Raw genomic sequence first — 22,167 nt, 5'->3', positions numbered from 1 at the left:
CAGCATCTCTGAATAGAAGTCTGAAAAAGGGTCTCGACCCGAAAGGTCACCTATTCTTAGAAGTCTGAAGAAGGGTCTCAACCCGAAATGTCACCCATTCCTTCTATTCAGAGATGTTGCCTGTCCTGCTGAGTTACTCGAGCATTTTGTCTATCTTCAGTGTAAACCAGCATCTGCAGTTCCTTCCTACACAAACTTGACTTGATTTGGCTTGATTTGAATCTTAACTTGGATTAACTGTGACTCTCAAAAGGATGAAAATGATAAACTAATGAGAAGTATGAAGCTAACAGATCCTGTGTGTACTTTAATGTAGGTGCCTGAGCGTGACAGGAAGATTTGTCTTCAGAACTTAAAAGTATCTGAAGGCTGTCTGCCTGCCTTTCAATTAAATGAGAGTTGCATGTTCAAGAAAAGTTGACAAGACAAACAGGGCCCCGATTCAAAGCGTCACCTATTGTTGTTTTCCAGAAATGCTGCCTGGTGGGCTGAGTTACTCCAGCACCTTGTGTCTTTTTATCTAAATCCATAGTTGGCTGCAACCTAACAATTACAGATTTGGATTAGTTCATTGTCAAACACATCAGGATGCAATACAATTCCTTGTTTGCATGCAGCTCAGAGTACACAGCACACACTATAGAGCAACAAATACAATGACAAATTCAATTCATAAGTTATAGGAGCAGAATTAGGGTATTCGCTCATCAAGTCTATTCTGCCATTCAATCATGGCTGATGCATCTTTCCCACTCAACCCCATTATCCTGCCTTCTCCCCATAACCCCTGACACCCATACAAATCAATTTGAAGCATTTCACACAAATCGCTGAAGTGCAGTAATGGAATAACGGAGTGAGGTAGAGTTAAGAGTAAGAACACGTGACAACACCTCCAGTTCGTCACTAATTAAAACTATGATCAATTCTGAATTCATTTTTCCAAATCACATGTCCGTTCTACGTTAAACCCAATTTTTCAGTTGTTACTTTCAGTGTAGAATATTTTTTGCAGATCTCTTAACAGAGCTTGCTTTTAGAGTCTATTGATATAAATTCAAGGGTCCATGCAAATCACCTTCACCTCAAGGCTCCAAAGGTGCCATACTTTGTTTCTGCTACGTTTTGGTGACTGAGAATGTGCATTTCTCCTGAGGATGAATCCACAGTACCAGCTTTGTTCTGATAATAACATCTGGCACCGGATTGATGTAACAGATTATGAGGTTTGCTCTTTTCAGATATGCACTCTGATAGCAGCTAGAGTATAGCTCTGACATTGCCACACGCTGATGTCTGTTCTCGTGCCTTCTAGCTGCATGGGTGAAGTTAAACCTTTTTGACACCTGCCATTTGGACCCCTTTCTCAACAAAAAATGTCATCAGTTTCAGACAGGATGATGAGAGAAATCTGAGTGTTCATTCCTTGATGGATTTTGTGAAGGCTAGGCTCTTAGATTAATAAATACATTCATTGTGTTGTCACAGAATTATTGTTTGTTGTATTAATGAAGTAAACGTTAGAAAGTTGTGTATTGGTAATCGGATTGTTTTAATCTTCGGTTGCAGTTGATATGACTATAAAGTTCTTGTTTTTACATAATTGTAAGAAGCCCTTTCAAACAATACATGTTTGCCATGTTGGTATGATGGGCGACATGTGCTTTTAAAATTAGTCAAGTAGCATGAACAACACTGAATTTTTCAGTTCTTTTTCTGCTGTTCCAGGCTCCTTCCCATGCTAGGAGGGGCAGGTAAAACAATGGTCCAACAAGACGTAGGGAATTGAAATTGTGGCCATAGGTTTAGGGTCAACAAAATCTACAACCAAAAAATCTACTAACAAGCATTTTAGTAAAAACACATGGTTTGAAATATTGCCGGCTGTAATAGAGGAAAGTGTAAGGAATCTTAAGAAATATCAATGATGACATGGATCAAACCTCCCTCTATCCATCTCTCTTCTCAATCTCTCCTGTCTGGCTCATCCCCCCCCCCCCCCCCCCAACCCACATATCCCCCCCCCCCCCAACTCCATCTCTCCCCTCCCCATCTTCCCTCCCCTTCCCATCTTCCCTCCCCTTCCCATCTTCCCTCCCCTTCCCATCTTCCCTCCCCTTCCCATCTTCCCTCCCCACCGTCTGCCCTCCCCACCGTCTGCCCCCGCCCGCCCTCCGCCCCCGCCCGCCCTCCACCCCCGCCCGCCCTCCACCCCCGCCCGCCCCCCCCCAGCCGTCTGCTCCCCCCCTCATCCGTCTATCCATCCGTCCATCTACCCCCGTCTGTATCAGACAAATATTCAAGTATCAGACAAATATTTTGTGTTTTCACTGCAGAAGACAATGAGTTTAGCAGAAATGGAAGGGAGCCAAAGGTCTACTTGTATTCAAAACTTTGTCATTAATATCACTAAAGAAAGCATTGGGGATTTAAACCAGGCAAATCTGCATGGATTTAAATATTACCGGCTGTCATAGAGGAAAGTGTAAGGAATCTAAAGAAATATGTCTACATTTTCCAGCTAGGTGCAAGACCAGCAGGGTCTAGATGAGCAATACAGTTTGTGAGGAAATTGTTTGAGCAATGTGAACTAGAAAGCTTATGAACCAGAACGCATCATGGCTTTCATAATATCAATGATGACATGAATCGAACCTGCCTCTATCCATTTGTGGAACTATCTCCAAGGACCTTAAATGGGAGGCCACCATTGACTCCACAATGAAAAAGGCCCAACAGAGGATGTACTTCCTGCAGCAGCTGAGCAAACACAATCTGCCACAGGCGATGATGGTCCAGTTTTATACAGCCTCCATAGAGTCTGTCCTCACCTTCTCCATCATGGTCTGGTTTGGCTCCGCCACCAAGCACGACATCCGGAGGCTGAAGCGCATCGTTCGATCAGCCGAGAAGGTTGTTGGCTGCAACATTCTACCCCATCGATCTGTTGTTTTCCACGAGCAGTAGCTCTACTCAACAACCAAAAGTCTGCAACCTCCTTTTTGCTCTGGTATTTATTTCATTCTTCACATGTTTAAATTATAATGTTTTATTTTTAATTGTCTACTGTATATTGTGTTGTTGCTTGCGAGCAAAACATCAAGGCAAATTCCTTGTATGTATACATATTTGGCTAATAAGATTTATTCAATTCAATTCAAGATTCCAAGAGAAATGAACAATGTATGTGCCGAGATGTTGTTTCCTTAATCTGGAGAGTCTCGGGTTCAGAGCTTGTCCATCTACGACTGATGTGGAGACTTTTTGCTGATATTGTAGACGTGAAGTATTTTATTATTTGAAAGGACTGTGGATGTTCTATCATTTTGTGTTCAAAGCTGAAATCTACAATTTTTGGGGATCAAATGGGAAAGAGGACATGATGCACTGGACCAGTGATCTTGTTGGATGTTGGAAGTATTTTGAGGGCCAAAATGCTTAATCCTGATTTTATTGATTATGTCGTTATAAAATAGAAAATAATTTGTGCTTATTGTGTAAATAAAGGAGAATGGAAGCGGGTCAGGCAGCAAAATCACCAGAATGGTATCATATAAGCTGAATAACCTGTTGCTATATGGTTTGACTTAAAATAAGATTATAGCTAGTTTTCAAGACTTGTTAATTATGTGCAGTTGCAGATATTACTTTAATAAATCTGTACAATATTAAAAGTTAATTTATTTAGATTTTATTTCCTCAGATATGAAATTAATACTCTATACTTGCAATTTGAGGAGCTGCAAATGAGAATGAGAAAGATTCTTATATATTACTTTGGTTATCATAAATCCTTTTATATTTGCATTTATGTCAATGGTTGAACATAAAAGGCTTTAGAATATGAAGTTGTTTTATGTCAGAGGAAACGTTGCTGGAGGCCAGCCACCAAATTATCTTATCCAGTTTGCTTCCATGGAAAACAGTTTGTTGTATCCTTCTATCGTCGCAATCAGGCCCATGTTTTGATGTAGTATCTTTCTCCCCTCCACAAGGTACATAGAAACATAGAAATTAGGTGCAGGAGTAGACCATTCGGCCCTTCGAGCCTGCACCGCCATTCAATATGATCATGGCTGATCATCCAACTCAGTATCCTGTACCTGCCTTCTCTCCATACCCCCTGATCCCTTTAGCCACAAGGGCCACATCTATCTCCCTCTTAAATATAGCCAATGAACTGGCCTCAACTACCTTCTGTGGCAGAGAATTCCAAAGATTCACCACTCTGTGTGAAAAATGTTTTTTTCATCTAGGTCCTAAAAGATTTCCCCCTTATCCTTAAACTGTGACCCCTTGTTCTGGACTTCCGCAACATCGGGAACAATCTTCCTACATCTAGCCTGTCCAACCCCTTAAGAATTTTGTAAGTTTCTATAAGATTCCCCCCTCAGTCTTCTAAATTCTGGCGAGTACAAGCCGAGTCTATCCAGTCTTTCTTCATATGAAAGTCCTGACATCCCAGGAATCAGTCTGGTGAACCTTCTCTGTACTCCCTCTATGGCAAGAATGTATTTTCTCAGATTTGGAGACCAAAACTGTACGCAATACTCCAGGTGTGGTCTCACCAAGACCCTGTACAACTGCAGTAGAACCTCCCTGCTCCTATACTCAAATCCTTTTGCTATGTATGCTAACATACCATTCGCTTTCTTCACTGCCTGCTGCACCTGCATGCCGACTTTCAATGACTGGTGTACCATGATACCCAGGTCTCGTTGCATCTCCCCGTTTCCTAATCGGCCATCATTCAGATAATAGTCTACTTCTTTTATTTGTTTTTAAATCGTTGAATGGGCTCGCCCCGCCTTACCTCTCTGAGCTGCTCTACCTATATGCTCCTGCCCGGTGCCTCAGGTCAGCTGATCAGCTGCTCCTTGAGGTACCAAGGTCTAAGCGGAAGCTCAGAGGGGATAGAGCCTTTTCTGTTGCTGCTCCGGCACTCTGGAACACCTTGCCGCTGCACATCAGACAGGCCCCCTCACTGTCCATCTTCAAATCCTCCCTAAAAACACATTTTTATTCTTTGGCTTTCGACACTGGCTGAGGCATTGCTCCTGTTTTTAGTGCTTTTAATGTCTTTTAATTTTTAGTGTGTTTTTTATAGTCCTTCGTTTTACGGTTTTTAATGGTTTTTAATTGTTTGTAATAGTTTTTTGTTCATGAGTTCTCATGTACAGCACTTTGTGGCAACTGCAGTTGTTTAAAGTGCTTTATAAATAAAGTTATTATTATAATTATTACTTTCCTGTTTTTGCCTCCAAAGTGGATAACCTCACATTTATCCACATTATACTGCATCTGCCATGCATTTGCCCACTCACCCAGCCTATCCAAGTCACCTTGCAGCCTCCTAGCATCCTCCACACAGCTAACGCTGCCCCCCCCAGCTTTGTGTCATCCTCAAACCTGGAGATGTTGCAATCAATTCCCTCGTCCAAATCATTAATATATATTGTAAATAGCTGGGGTCCCAGCACTGAGCCTTGCGGTACCCCACTAGTCACTGCCTGCCATTGTGAAAAGGATCCGTTTACTCCTACTCTTTGTACATCTTCTGGCAATTTGTCCTGTATAATTTGCACGTTGTTCCATTCTTGTTGGCCTCTTTAAAATGTAAAAGTATTTTATTTTTATGCACTTATATAGTATTGCAAGGTGTATTTGTCACATATGTTGATTTCAAGTCTCCAGAAAGACTTGCAGAGTGATTGCTCCCTTAGGATCAGAAGTAAGAATGAATGGCAAATATTAACATTTTAGCTCAGAACTATCTCTTAACTAAGTATATATTTGAGATGCAAAATTTATTTGATAGCATTATGAGAAAATGTCATACCAGTCATGATCATTCACAGGGAAATTTGTATTAGATTATTTTTGCATTTATTCTTAACAGCCAATTGTCACTGTTGATCTGCATGAGAAGTATACAAGTAGCACTAAAGCAGCAAGCAAATATAGGTATCAATGTGCACATATCTCAAATTTAATGAATGAATCAAAAAGGTTAATGGAATATTAGGATTATTTCAAATATAACATATAAAGGCAAATTATATGAAATCTTCAATCATATCTGGGATTTAATTTTCTTTTTTATTTTCCAACCTTTAAAGAAAGGGAGTTGGCTACAGAAGAGATATAACCAATGCTTACCACAATAATGGCAGGCATTAAATCTGGATGCAGTGTCTATTGCAATGTAAAAGGTATAATAATAATTGAATCGGAGGCTGTATAATCAACCTCAGCTTTTTTAAATGATGAGAGGGATAGACAGAGGTGACGTGGATAAGCTTTTCCCACTGAGAGTAGGGAAGATTCAAACAAGGGGACATGACTTGAGAATTAAGGGACAGAAGTTTAGGGGTAACATGAGGGGGAACTTCTTTACTCAGAGAGTGGTGGCTGTGTGGAATGAGCTTCCAGTGAAGGTGGTGGAGGCAGGTTCGTTTTTATCATTTAAAAATAAATTGGATAGTTATATGGACGGGAAAGGAATGGAGGGTTATGGTCTGAGCGCAGGTATATGGGACTAGGGGAGAATACGTGTTCGGCACGGACTAGAAGGGTCGAGATGGCCTGTTTCCGTGCTGTAATTGTTATATGTTATATGTTATAATACGTGTTATAATATCCTACTCCAATTTAGTTTTACACTGTGAGCGGTCTGCTCAGAATTTCTAGGTTAGCGATGACTTAATCAACAATTTTTACTAAGGACTACTTATCTCTTCCTCAATACATTATCAGAATTTGAAGCGGGAACAAACAAAAATATCGAATTGAGGAACTGAGAGTGTAACTGGTTAATTTTGATGAGGTGATGGGGGAAATTTACTTAATTTCCTTTCTGACCTCCTCGTGCCTTCTCCAAATTCATCTTGCTCATTTGACTAATTTGCTTGCAGATGAGATGTTAGTGGAATTTAAATATTTTGTACACTTCAATTATATTTACTTTGTCTTATTGCAGATTAAAGTTTTAGTGCTATCAAAGCTTTGTCTTTTCAATACTCTCAGTGTCTGCTTGTCTCAGTAATAGAACTCTCGCCTCTTTGTCAGAAGGTTGTGTTCATGCTCCAGCCCTGGATATAATGAAGGCTGACATTTCAGTGCAATTCTCACATGAGATGTTAAACCAAGGTCCTATCTGCCTGTTCAGGTGAATGTCAAAGGTGGCACTTTTGAAGGAGTGTGTAGATCTTTTCTGATAGTCTGGCTAACATTTATTCCACAAAAAACATTGTCAAAACAGAATTGATTCCACTTCAAAAGCAATTAATTGGTTACCAAGCACTGTGAGTTGCTATATAAGTGCAAGTCTTAAAGATGTCTGCAGTAATTATCAGATTAAAGTTAAATCTGAGAAAAATGTCCTGAATTTGAATCTTGACATAAGCAGCTAAGAATATTATGTAGCCTCTGAAAGAAAATGCTGGTTCACTTTTATGAAGTTTTAACTGCAAGAATAAATATTTCAAAGTGGTGAATGCATTTTAACCAACGGAAAGTATTTTTTTGGATGATCTTGTATGTAAACAATCCTATGACATATTCATAATTTGCAGTTTGTATGTAATGTGATTGTGGATTAGCAGAATCCAGAAATCTTTAGCAACAAAACTTAAGTGTCATAGTAAGTCTAGGTCTGGATTTACTGTGGGGACCATTTCAAATAATTTGCAAAAAAAGGAAAACGTCTTGTCTCCAGAATATAACTGAGTGTAATGAACTTGAATAATAGCACAGATGTACCCGAAAGCACTTTTGCCAATGTTAAATAGCGGTCTTGAAATTGAATGTAATGAGCCTGAAATAATTATGCAAGTCAGCAAAGCGACAACAATATTAAACAAAAGTAAAAAATTGCTCCCTCATGTTTTATTAAATGACTCATTTCAAATGTTGTGGCAAAGGCTTTTGTGAATTTTAAAAATTATCAACTTTTTGTTAATTCCTTGTAATCAATCACTTGAAGTATAGTAAAATGTAATTATCAACCTAATAAGCAAGTTTGGTATTCTGACTGCGCATGCCCAGGTCTCGGCAACGGTGGTGCTGCGTTGCGTGTGTGCAGGCTTGCGTTTCGTCCGTGGTCGGGGTCAGGCCTGGCTCTCCGGCGCTGCGGGCGCTGTTGAGTTGCTGCTCGGCAGTCTCCGTCCCACCCGGGTGTCCTGTCCCTGTCCGGGGTGGTCCTGGGCTGGCGGTGCGGCCCCAGACTTGCAGCCCGGCTCTGCCTTTCCCGTGTATGACTAGATTTAGCATCAGAATTGAGAGAAAAATCTGTGGTGCGACTAAAAGCAATTGTATTGTGCTATTGGAATTTGTCATCACATGTATGTTTTCAATCAGGAAGCATCTGCTTACCATTCCAATTTGTTAAATATTTTTCTGCTATTATTGTCTTCTTATATGCAGTTATCAGAAGATATGTTACAACATACTATACTTGCAAATTCCCTTACAGATGACTTTATGTGCTGGCACAATGGCCATGGGCACGTGGTTTCTGATTCCCGAACACTAACTTTGTTAGCCCTGTTAGTATGCTTCATCATGGTTGAAGTACTCGATTGAACTTTATAATATGAACCACACTCTGTTCCTGCAGGGTCAGAAAGTTGCCTTTCAACTTTGAGTGAAAGCTTGGTTAGATTCCATCTGCAGCACGTTCACTGAATTAATAAAATTAAGCAGATCTCTGTTTCCCAATGGTTATAAATTTGAGCCTGCCAGATATCTGTTGGTTCATTGCTCGAATAAAGTGTTTTGACATCTGTCTATGATTTGGAGTTGTCCTTTAGTACATTTATTTACTGCCTAATAGTGAAATCCAGGGATGGAATCTTCATAATCTATATTCATACCTTTCATCCATTTACTACTTTGATTTGTCTAAATACTCTACTCTTGGTTGGTGAGATGTTTTGAGAATTGCTCAACTATTTTTTTTTTTTAATAGTATTTCACCTGTAGATCATCAGTTGTATTAGGATCAACATAGATCAACCTTCTAATTTTGATGGCATTGAAAAGGAACCTGCAAAGGTTGATTGGACTTTACTATAGCACCTTAAATATACAGCGTGGAAACGGGTCCTTTGGCCTTCTGAGTCAACATTGACCAGCGATCATCCCGTACATTAGCACTATCCTACACACTAGGGACTACTTACAATTTACAGAATCCAATTAATCTATAAACATGCACGTTTTTGGAGTGTGGGAAGTGATTGGAGCACCCAGAGAAATCCCATGCAGTCACTCCGTACAGTGATCGGCATCATAAGGATGTGATTAAAATGGAAAGGATGCAGAAAGATTCGCAAGTTGGTGACTGGAGAGATTGGATTCTAAGGGAGAGACTGAATAGGTTGGGACTGCTTTCCTTGGAATGAAGGGGCTGAGGGGTGACCTTGTGGAGGTAAAAATCATGAGGAGCATAGATAGAGTGGATGGTCACAGTCTTTTTCCAAGGGTAAGGGAGTCTAATACTGGAAGCCATAAAATGAGATGGTCAAGATTTGAAGGGAACACAAGGGGGAGGTTTGTCACACAGAGTGATGGAAGGAATTGCCAGGGAACGTGGAAGAGGTGGTTACAATTACAACATTCAAAAGACAGGTTCATGAACAGAAAAGTTTTGGAGGTATATGGATCAAATGCAGGCAAATGGGGCTTGCTCAGGTAGGCATTTTAGTTAGACCAAAGGGCCTATTTCTGTGCTGAATAACTCCATTACTTGATTTTTTGATTTACCTGGTAGAGTGAACCGAGCTAATTTTATTAAATGGGGTGTGGAGGGAGGGGCCGGGGTTACTCGTCCTGAATGTCTTAACCTTTTATCTAGGTGTGTATGTTTTGTTAATGTATTTGCCTAAAGTTTACTTGCATTGAATGACCATCTTGCCATCAGGCTATTGAATGTCAGAGAATGTATTTTCATAAAACACTTATTCTGTTAAATTTCCTTGGAATAAGCTTTTCTAACATCACTGCAGCATGTTGGGCAAGAGGATTTTGTGACAACAAAATAGCTCATTGGTCTTCAATAAATCTCAAAATATTTCACAAGCAATATTTTTAATAAAGCCAACCAAAAATATTGCATCTCAGTTCTTCTTAAATGCTTATTCTCGATGGTGGTTGTGATATATTTCACCAAAAGATATCTTTAATTTTAATCAGACCTCAGTTTTTAAAGTTTATTAAATTATAAACATTATTTCTTAAAATTGAGTACAAGTAATCAATGTAGAAAGCGGGACATATAGCCATTAGATGGCGATATTGCCACAATAATATAACACTGCTTCTTTCATTTGAAGATTATTCATCAATTCTTTCAACTTGAATAGATGCAGGATAAAATAACAAATCATAATAGTCACTCAGGGATGTTAAATATGTCCTCTTTCACACTTACTCTCTCTCTCCCATTTACCCAAAGGGCCTTGCAATGGTAAAATATTTAAGGTTCTTGGAACAATATGAATATTTGAAGATCAATTGCATTTAAAATTTAATCCTTTTCCGATTTTGTTTTCATATATAATGCTGTTTTAATCTTAGATTTGTGTTGAGCTAAATAAATAAAGCATTTTTGGTTTCTAAATCTTTTGTTATTTTATGCATTCAACATTTTGCAATTTGTGTTAATTATTTTCTTTAAAATAATGTTTTGATCCATTAATTGGAACAAAAAGACACCCAGTTATTTATCAAAGTAATTTCATGAGAGAGATTGTGAAGCAAATTATTTTCTTCACTTTATCTTGCCTCTCCTGAAATTGCTGATTCATGTTGGGGAAAATGAAACATAACTATTTAAGGCAAAATAATATGCATCTGGACAATATATCAGGACATTTCTGGCTTCTGCTACTTACCACATTGATGCATGGTGCTTTTTTTGCACTGAAGCATCAGCATCAGAGAGAGGTTCAATTTAGTTGCTTGCAGGCCTTAAGAAAGCCACACAGGCAGTTTTATGGGGTTTGCTTTGGAAATTAAGGGAAAGTGAATCCATCTAATTGAATGTGTGCTGAGCAACAAAATGAGTGTCTCTGTAATACCATCATACTTCATATGATGTTGATGCAGTACTCTCAGGATGGCCAAGAACATGATAATACTATTGGAGTCTGTAAGGGTGAGGCATGTCTTGTGTTCTAGAGTGGAGTGAATAAGACCTTGTGTTCTATGGTTTTATGGTTTAGAACAATGAATCTTTGTGTTTATTAAATCAAAAATCTTTTAAAAAATAACTTTTACAGTATTACCAATGAAGCTGGTGCCTCCATATACAGTGTTAGCCCAGAGGCTGCTAAAGAGATGCCTGACCTGGATCCTAATATCAGAAGTGCAGGTAGGCTAAATTTCAATTAATCATTTATGTAAAACGATGCATTGTATTAATCAAATATTTAGATTGCTGGCTTTTTTAAACATAATTCTTGTCATGTGGCTCAAGCACTGCAATCAAAGGCCAAAATTCCAATTTGAGCAAAACACAGAGGGCATTGTTTTTCTTCTTGAACAATTTGATAGCAAAACTATACTTTCTGAAATTGGACTTTTAAAATAGTCTTGTCAGTGGGCATCATATTCAAATCCTTAACTGTGCTAATGTGCTCCTTTATCAGGAATCACCAAATCATGTCCTAGTTTATCCCCTTTGCCAAACCTTGGCTGATTCTCCAAGACTTTCTTTGTCTGCGTGCCTCTACTGCTCACTAGATAATTTATTTAAATGACTGAGGAAACGTTAAAGTGCTGCAATATTCACGTCTTGCTAAAAGTTCAAATTAAAAGTTATAAAAGCCTATTTTAATGTTCCATTCCATTTAGTTACACTATGGTTTAAATACTTCAACTTGTTATAATCAATAGGCCATTTTGTAACTATTCCACATCCTCAGCTACATCACTTCCACATTGTGCAGACGTTTGCTTCGTCATGAGCAGAGGCAGGATTTTGCCATAAATGCCATGTGCCTTTTCATGCCTTTTTTGATGATTTCACCTGGATAATGCCTTTTTCACGATCGAGTGCCTAAATCAGCCTTTTTTGCTAAAAGGTCGTGCTATTTTCTCTAGTTGTACCGTGATTACAATGACGTTTTCTATGTTAACACGTTAATATTAATGTTATTATTAACGTGTTAACATAGTATAACTTAAAAGAAAATTTCCACCACCGGGGTAAAACCGGGGGCGCCACCGTCGGTTGTTCATTCATTCGTGCCGCTGCCCGCTGGTTCAGTCTTCTCCAAGATCGATTTAAGAAAGAACTGCAGATGCTGGAAAAATCGAAGCTTGGCAAAAAATACTGGAGAAACTCAGCAGGTGAGGCAGCATCTATGGAGAGAAGGAATAGGTGACGTTTTGAGCCGAGACCCTTCTTCACCTTCTTCAGACTGATGTGGGGGGGGGGGGGGGAAATGAAAGGAAGAGGCAGAGACAGTAGGATTTGAAGGAGAGCTGGGAAAGGGGATGGTGAGGAAGGAGAAAACAGGGGCTATCTAAAATTAGAGAAGTCAATGTTTATATCGCTGGGGTGTAGACTACCCAAGCGAAATACCCAAGCTTGTTTCCTCACTACATAAGCATATTCTGTCTGACGGACGGCATAGTTTAACACAAGATAATTTGAAAAAAATGCTAGTAATTATGTACACTAGGCAACTTTTGGTCATTTAATATAGTATACCTTTATATTATTTTGAACCATATTTTGGTGTAAATAATTGCCCATTTATGCCTATTTTTGTAAATAAATGCCTTTTTCGTGCCTTTTTTGTTACTTTATTATGACTTTTTGCCTGCCTATTTCAGTTTTTTAGTGCTTAAATATCCTCTCTAGTCATGAGATAGTCAGGTTAAAAATTAGAACCTTCTAACTATACAGTTAACCATTGAACCATTGTGGCGTGTAAAAGAATCAGAAATATTTTGACTTCCAATATATTTGTCACTTTATCTTGATTACTAATATATCCGTCACTTAATGAAAATAAAGCACATCCATTTTGAAAAAAATGTTTGTGTCATAGTTTGAATTTTAAGTTTATATATTGCAAGTATGTTTCAAATTGTTTTAACTGCAAAGATATTTTCTCAAACAAATATGCAATTTGCTAGTGGAATAAAAATTTAGTGCTGAAATTATTGTTTCCTATTCTTGCCCATGTCCACGTATAAATTAACAGAATAACGTAATCATATATCTCCCAATGTGGATTGGATCATTGCCAACTATTTCACAGGAAATGGTCTGTTCTGTAAGATCAGTGTTTTAAATGACAAAGATTTCATTTGGAATCTACCAAGTATATGTTTTAATAAGCCATTTCTTTTCTGAGGAGCAAATGATCTCCCAACATGGAGCTGTACAATTCAGGCTGAATTTGTTTTTTCAGATAGATATTAGTTTAATCAAATGCTTTTTAATATTTTTTAATTGAATATAAATATTTGTTGCATATAAATGAAATTTTCCATTCACATTTAGATTTGATATGTAATATAGTTAATACTTTTCTAAGATGTTACGCAATGTTCAGAAGTGCAGAGTAAAAGGGCAAGGAATTAGAAATGTGTTCTTTAATTCTTATTAATCCATAATATTAGTAATACTTGGCTTTCAAAATTCATTTAGATGACATTGTGACCAAGAATGAATTTTTATCCCTCAATACAAAACTGTTTCATATTTGTTGATTCTTTTTATCGGTTTTTAGACCGGTTTTTAAAACATATGTCATGCCTTAGTTTTTGACATTCTTAAAGTAAAATTATTTTAAATGGAAATTTTGCAATTACAGATTGAGGGATACTTGATTGTGGTAGCTAAAAATAAAAGTTTTTTTTATGAGCATCAGCAAACTCGGTCTTAGACAGCACTGCTTGAAGGAGCATCCCAAAGATAAGGGCACCATAGAGCAAAAGGTCACATTTTGAAGTATTGTCAACTCCCATCTGCCTGTCATTTCTCCAAAGGCCAGAATCCATTGGATTAATTTACACTTAAACAGGAGCAAGCTGCTTACACTTTGCCTTGGTGAAATGCCTTCTGGCTTCCCTTGTTATGAATTTGAAGTTGTAATATCTGTGAGGTCGTACCCTAGAGGATGTGTCATGAAAATAGGTGTACAGTCACGGCTGTCGTAGTACTTTGTGTGAATACAAGTAAAGCTTAGAGCAAACATAATTCCTTCTGACTATTTCTTGAGGAAATAAAAGCATTTAAAAAATTAGGTGTGTGGGAATGTGGCCGCAATGTCAACTTAAGATATTGTCTAGTTTAACCTTAAACTTAAAAGAGCATCTCTTGCTTTCAGCAACATGAAGGAAAAGGTCACTTATAAAAAGAAAAAAAGCATTGGTCAGCACTTTTTAAAATTCTTACATAATTCTCAGCCATCGTTAGATAATACAAAATCTTTAATAAGTAACACACTTTTTTACTGCTGATCCTATGTCGGTCATTATTTTAGCGAACTTTATAGAATTTGCATTAATTAATTTTGGAATGCATTTTTACATTTTATCTGGAAGACCTTTTGTAAATTATATATTTAAAATCTTGCACTTAAAATAGGAGTCAGCAACCTTGTTCTGCATAGGGGCCAGATCCCATTTCTGTGAGCGGATGGTGGGCCACATTTATCGCGTGTGACACTTGGTGTTGTTTTTCGCATTAGTTTTCAAGTATTTTTCAATTAGTTTTCTGCAGTTCCCAAATCAGCTCGTGTGCCCCTGGACTGGCTGTAGCGCCCAGGTTGCCAGCGTGCCCCGGACCGAGCTGCAGTTCCCAGATCAGCTTGCGTCCCCAGGACTGGCTGCAGTTCCCAGGTCGGCTCGCCTGCCCCGTAGCGCCCAGGTCGCCTGCATGCCCCGGGACGAGCTGCAGTTCCCAGATCAGCTCGCGTCCCCAGGACTGGCTGCAGTTCCCAGGTCGGCTCGCCTGCCCCGTAGCGCCCAGGTCGCCTGCATGCCCCGGGACGAGCTGCAGTTCCCAGATCAGCTCGCGTCCCCGGGACTGGCTGCAGCGCCCAGGTCGCCTGCATGCCCAGGCACAAGCTGCAGTTCCTAGATCAACTCTCATCTCCGGGACTAGTTGCAGTTCCCAGGTCGGCTCGCGGCCCCGGGACTGGCTACAGTTCCCAGGTTGTGAAAACTAATTGAAAATAAATACGCCTGCGGGCCGGATGATTTCAGGTTACGGGCTGCATCCGGCCCATGGGGCGAAGGTTGCCGACCCCTGAGTTAAAGCAAGCCTGTATATGATGCAGCCACAAATAAAGATATTGCATTTGGTCAATAATGTTGCTTATTCTTGTTCTTTGTATCCATATGTTATACTTTATGAATCACAAACTACTAGTTTTAGCTTACAAAACTTCAGGTGGCAGTTATCATTGTATTGGATTTGACTGGATCTGCATCAATCTTTTATTATTATCAGAATCTCAATGAGATTTTGCTTATCAAACAGGCAGCTATCGTATGTGAAATGACATAGTTCATGGTGTAATTTATAGGTCAGTAGCAAAAGATTCCCACTTTGTGGAAGTGGTAGCCATTTCTAAATGTTCTGCGCACTAAACCTGGCTGACATTTTCCAAGCACCTTGATCATCTTTTGAAGGTCTATTATAACGGCATGACAAACAGGTAATTTCTATTGCATTTCGCCTTCAATAATTTGGTGTTTACAAAAATCCAGGACTTTTTAAAATTACCGAACGATAGTAGTAAGTCATTGAGAAGAGTAGCAGAACGTTAAGTTGGTTGACTAATAGTCAGGGTTTTGACCCATTGCTCCAGAGGGATGAATGTGAATCCCAACAGAGCAGCTGTAATGTTGAAATCTGGAATTTTAAACCAAAGTCATTAAATCGTGTGAAATTATTGAATCATCATAAAAGCCCACGTGGTTCATGAATGGGCAGGGTATTTGTCATCCTTTACCATGCTATAACAACATTTAAAAGACATTTGGATAGGTACTTGGATAGGAATGGTTTATAAGGATATGGGCCAAATGCAGCCATGTAGATGGGGCATATTGGTTGGCATGGAGAAGCTGAGCCTAAGGGCCTGTTTCCGTGCTTCTCTTAATTCAGTGGAAATTAAAGTGTAGAAACAAGGAAATGCAGATGCTGGTTTGCAAAACTGACACAAAGTGCAGGATTAACTCAGTGGGTCAGGCAGCATTCCTGGAGAACATGGATAGGTGACATGTTGGGTCGGTACTCTTCCTCACATATCTGACATCTGAAGAAGGGTTCTGACGAAGCATCATTTATCTGTGTTCTCTAGGGATGCTGCCTGACCCGCTGAGTTGCTTCAGCACTTTGTGTCTTTTTTAAGTAGCAATTAAGGATGGTTGTTTTAAAAGTACATTTTTATGATATTAAGATTTTCCATGCTAATGCATTAGAATGAAATATATTTTGATGCACTATATTGTTACTTTTGATTTGGAACCTAAATAATTTCTACTCAAAGTCTCGGCAGATTGATGTAGTATCAGACCAGTTCATGGTAAAGCAGGCACAGAACTAAGGGCGGCACCGTGGCCCAGCGGTAGAGTTGCTGCCTTACATCGCTTGCATTGCCGGAGACCCTGGTCCAAACCCGACTACGGGTGCTGTCTGTACGGAGTTTGTACGTTCTCCCCATGACCTGCGTGAGTTTTCTCCGAGATCTTCGGTTTCCTCCCATGCTCCAAAGATGTACATGTATGTAAGTAAATTGGCTTGGTAAATGTAAAAATTGTCCCTAGCGTGTGTAGAATAGTGTTAATATGCGGGGATCACTGGTCAGCGCAGACCCAGTGGGCAGAAGGGCCTGTTTCTGCGCTGTATCTCTAAACTCAACTAAACTAAAATGCTGGAGTAACTCAGCGGGTCAGGCAGTCTGAAGAAGAGTTCTGACTCGAAACATCACCTATTCCTTTTCTCCAGAGATGCTTCCTGACCCACTGAGTTACTCTAGCATTTTGTGTCTGTCTTCGGGGCAGTCTGAAGAAGGGTTCTGATCCGAAATGTCACCTATTCCTTTTCTCCAAAGATGCTAACTGACCCGCTGAGTTACTCCTGCATTTTGTTTCTATCTTCAGTTTATGGTAAATTGATGTTGTATCCTCTGAATTAGCATTTTGATTCAATTAGCATTCCTTTAAGAACTTTAAGTTTAAAGTTTTCATGCCTTAGAAGCAATACAATACCTCAATCTACTTATATGCAGTATCACAAGAGTTTGTTACTTTGATTTCCCAAGCGGTGTATCCTTGACCTGGTCAAGGACACTGCATTTTTGTTGATGCACAAGAAACTGAAGAAGCAAGAATCTGGAACAATTTTTGTATTAATTGATGCATGTGTAGTTGTGGATTGGCAATGAGTGCAGGTTAAAAATGGGAGAGATTACACATTTTTAAAATTTATTCTAGATATTTATTTATTAGCAGCTTAATTTAAATCCCATACCCATTTGTAATGGGCTATTAAATTGTACATGGTTTTACCTATAGTAAATAACATATTGAACGAGTGTTGTTTCTGAAGGCTAATAACCACATATTTTTCATGCAAGCTTGTTGATTGCCTTTGGGAAATTTTGAACTGGTGCTGTAGACCACTGACAACAGATTAAATATGAATCGGTGAAAGGGGACTAACCAGTGTGCGAGAATTTAGAAATTTGGGGATGTCACTTGAATTCTATGAGTATGAGACAAAACTGAAGTGAAGTTCCTATACTTGCACTGTCTGTAAAGGTTCAATTAAACTTCAGTCTCAAGTCGCCAAATAAATGTTGGAAACTGAAAACTGCAGGACACTAACAATTTGTATTTTATGAGGACCTTTTGTGAATCATGTAGAAATAAATGTTATGTTTAAAAATAAAAAATAAATATTGCTGAAGTGTATCTCGGGTGTTAAACATATGGCCCAATAAATATCACAAAACACTTGGAAGTTCATTGACCCTGAGCTCATATTTTGAGGTTATAAAATGTTCTGCATCTCACTTTATAGCATGTTTGAATAGGAACCAGATTTTATAACAGGGTACTAGTTTGAGGATCTACTTTAATATTTTATTGAAGGCGAAAGAAAATATGAATGTGCTCAGATTTGGAGAACCAATTTGTTAGCAGACTAGTAGTTCATATTTGCAGTCATATTTCTAATTTATTTCTCCCATCTGTCCCACACGTTGCCCCATTCATAGTGATACAGAAGGCAGCCTACCTACTTCCATTTATTGTGCGGTTTTCTGGGAGGAATCAAATAAAACATTCGGGAATATTTTGTTTCCATATCTTCTCCCTCTTCCTCAAGAAAAACTTTTAAATGACATGGGAGCATTAACAATGAATCACAAATGAATTTCAGTTATCTTCCATTACAATGGAAGCAAACTTACCACTGCCTGACTTTAATTCATCTGCTTAGAAATGTGCTATGATCCAAAATCTTTGAGTGCAGTGTTGGCTGGTTCTGTAGCCAGCCTGCGAACATTTAAAGCAAATGACAGACTGAAATGGTCAAACGACGGTCAAAACTTAAAATTCCATTGAAATGTTATCTTTCACCTCTGGTAAGTAGCGTAAGTTCAATCTTGTAATCTTCCCTAACTGATATGAACACCTAGCATTGAAATTCCACAACAAAATGCTGTACCACCAAGATGTGAGGGAGACAATTTAGAAATAGTGAATATACAGATAGAGCAGCATTTATGTGCCAATGACCTCTTCACAAATGTTAATTTGGGGTTTTAACTGGGCTACTTGGCTGCTAACCTCTTTAAAGTAAAAAGTCTGATAGCTAGAGATGTCGATGTAGTAGTTGGAGGTTGATCAATTCTGCAAAATCAACTTTGCTTCAGAAGTACAACAGCACTGTCCATTCGTCCAAATGTTTTGGGTATTTCATCATTGGCCTTCCTATTCTCATAAGATCAGAAATATGATGTTTACTGATGATTATATAATGTTTCATAATTTTGCAATTACATGGAATCTAGAACAGTATAGCACGAGACCAAGACATATGACCCACAATGTTTTTGCAGAACATGATGCCTAGACCATCACCTATCTACCTGCACATAACCCAAAACCCTCCATCCCTGCATATCCATATGCCCATCCAAAAGTCTCTTTGTTCCAGGCACTCACCGTGTGTAAAAAAAAAAAAGAACTTTCCCCATGCATCTCCTTTACACTTTGCCTCTCAAACTGTAAAGCTATGTCCTCTAGTATTTGATTTTACCATCTTGGAGAAAAGACATTATCTACCCAATCTGTGTCTCTCAATTTATATACTTCTATAAGGTGCACACAATACCCCAAATGTGGCCTAACCAAAGTCCTATAAACTTCCTAACTCTTATATTCAGTGCCCTGACCTACGAAAGCAAGTATACTATGTGCCGCCTTTACCAACCTACTTATGTTTCCACTTTCAGGGAGTTATGGACTTGGACCCCAAGATCGCTCTGTACATCAATGCTGTTAAGGGTCATGCCATTAATTGTATATTTTCCCTTTACATTTGACCTCCCAAAGTGCAACACCTCAAACTTGCATGGATTAAACTCCATCTGTCATTTCTCATTTCTGTAGCTGATTGATATCCCGCTGCATACTCTGACAGCCTTCCTGGAGTTTGCTACCCCAGCAATCTTGGTATCATCTGCAAACTAGCTAACTAAGCCATCTACATTTATGTCCAAGTCATTTATATATATCAAACGGCAGAGCCCAGCACAGATTCATGCAGAACTCGACTGGTCACAGACCGCCAGCCTGAATATTATTAACCTTCCACCGCAACCCTCTTCTATCAGGAAGCCAATACCATACGTTCAAGTCATTAGGAATCCCATGCATCTTAATCTTTTGAATCAGCCTACCATTGGAGACTTTATCAAATGTCTTACGAAAATCCATGTAGACAACGTCCACTGCCCAATCCACATCGATCACCTTTGTCACGTCCACAAAAATCTCGATTGAATTAGTAAGACACGACCTGCTGTGCACAAAGCCTTGCTGACTGTCCCCAATTGACCCATTGTCTTCCATATGGGAGTACATCCTATCCTGAAGAATCCTCTCCAGAAGTTTCCCTGCAACTGACGTGAGGCTCACCGGTCTATAATTCCCTGGATTCTCTCTACATCCCTTCTTAAATAGAGGAACAACATTAGTTACTCTCCAGTTCTCCGAGACCTCACCTGTGGCAAGATGCAAAGACTTTTGTCTAGGCTCCCATAATCTCCTCTCTTGCCTCTCTCAATAATCTGGGGTAAATCCCATCGGGTCCTGGGGATTTATCCACCTTAATGCTCTTCCAGAACTCCAACACCTCCTCCTCCTTAATGTCCTTAATTGATATTGTCCACACTGACCTTTGAAAATACAGTGCCCTCCATAATGTTTGGGACAGATACATCATTTATTTATTTGCCTCTGTACTCCACAATTTGAGATTTGTAATAGAAAAAATCACCTGTGGCTAAAGTGCGCATTGTCAGATTTTAATAAAGGCCATTTTTACACATTTTGGTTTCACCATGTAGAAATTACAGCAGTGTTTATACATCGTCTCCCCATTTCAGGGCACCATAATGTTTGGGACACAGCAATGTCATGTAAATGAAAGTAGTCATGTTTAGTGTTTTGTTGCATATCCTTTGCATGCAATGACTGCTTGAAGTCTGCGATTCATGGTCATCACCAGTTGCTGGGTGTCTTCTCTGGTGAAGATCTGCCAGGCCTGTATTGCAGCCATCTTTAGCTTATGCTTGTTTTGGGGGCTAGTCCCCTTCAGTTTTCTCTTCAGCATATAAAAGGCATACTCAATTTTCCAAAACAAGCAGTCATTGATTAAAATCTGACTGCACTTTAACCACATGTGATTTTTTTTTTTCTATTACTAATCTCAAATTGTGGAGTACAGAGACAAATAAATAAATGATGAGTCTTGTGCCATTATGGAGGGCACTAGGTATAAAGAGTTTTGGAATGTTTTCTGATCCAATCGCCAGCCATTTTGGGGCCCCTTTTGGCCATTCTAATCACCTGCTTGAGTACTTTCCTCCTTTCTTTATATTCCTCAAAGGTCCTGCCTGATTTAAAACTCTTAAACCTTTCATTCGCATTATTTTTCACCAAATGTATCACCTCTGGCTCCCTTACTTTGCCATCCTTATCCCTCCTCTTTACGGGAACATGGGCGGCACAGTGGCGCAGCGGTAGAGTTGCTGCCTTACAGCGCCAGAGACGCGGGTTTGATCCTGAATGCAATCACCTCCTACAAGGCAAAACCAGGAGGCAGCTCGAATGCCGGTGTAACATCACTCCCTGACGAGCTCAATGCGTTTTACGCACGCTTTGACAGGGAGAATACTGATGTGCCTTCCCGATCCCCCATTCGCTGCGATGGCATTTCAGTCTCAGTCACAGAGGCCGATGTCAGGAAATCCTTCAGAGGGGTGAACCCCCGAAAAGCACCTGGTCCTGATGGTATACCCGGTCGTGTTCTAAAAACCTGTGCGGACCAACTGGCGGGAGTTTTTACGGACATTTTCAACCTCTCACTTCTGAGGTCTGAGGTCCCCACCTGCTTTAAAAGGGCATCAATTATACCGGTGCCCAAGAAGAGTAAGGTGACATGCCTCAATGACTATCGACCAGTGGCACTAACGCCGGTGGTGATGAAGTGCTTTGAGAGGTTGATCATGGAGCAAATCAACTCCTACATCGACAAAAACCTGGACCCACTGCAGTTCGCGTACCGCCACAACAGATCAACGGTGGATGCGATCTCGCTGGCCCTCCACTCCGCACTGGACCACTTGGACAACAAAAACTCATATGTCAGGCTGTTATTCATTGATTACAGCTCGGCATTTAACACAATCATCCCCTCCAAACTGGTTACCAAACTCGCAGAACTGGGTCTCTGCGCATCCCTCTGCAACTGGATCCTGGACTTCCTCGTCCACAGATCACAGTCTGTTCGTATTGGTGGAAATGTGTCAGCCTCAATAACAATCAGCACGGGAGCACCTCAAGGCTGCGTGCTCAGCCCCCTGCTGTACTCACTCTATACCCATGACTGCGTAGCGAACCACA

The 22,167-nt window shown here is 39.6% G+C and overlaps 1 protein-coding gene across 1 annotated transcript in view; it reads left to right on the top strand.

The window, feature by feature from the left end:
- srbd1 (S1 RNA binding domain 1) overlaps positions 1-22,167 on the top strand; it is a 222,944-nt gene that overhangs the window by 57,614 nt on the left and 143,163 nt on the right. Inside the window, exon 16 of the mRNA XM_033025530.1 lies at positions 11,283-11,374. Coding sequence (XP_032881421.1) covers positions 11,283-11,374 — 92 coding nt within the window. The remainder of the gene's footprint in view (positions 1-11,282; positions 11,375-22,167) is intronic.

Source organism: Amblyraja radiata, chromosome 8, assembly GCF_010909765.2.
Source record: "Amblyraja radiata isolate CabotCenter1 chromosome 8, sAmbRad1.1.pri, whole genome shotgun sequence".
Classification (NCBI taxonomy): domain Eukaryota; kingdom Metazoa; phylum Chordata; class Chondrichthyes; order Rajiformes; family Rajidae; genus Amblyraja; species Amblyraja radiata.
This window is presented reverse-complemented; position numbering and strand designations above follow the sequence as displayed.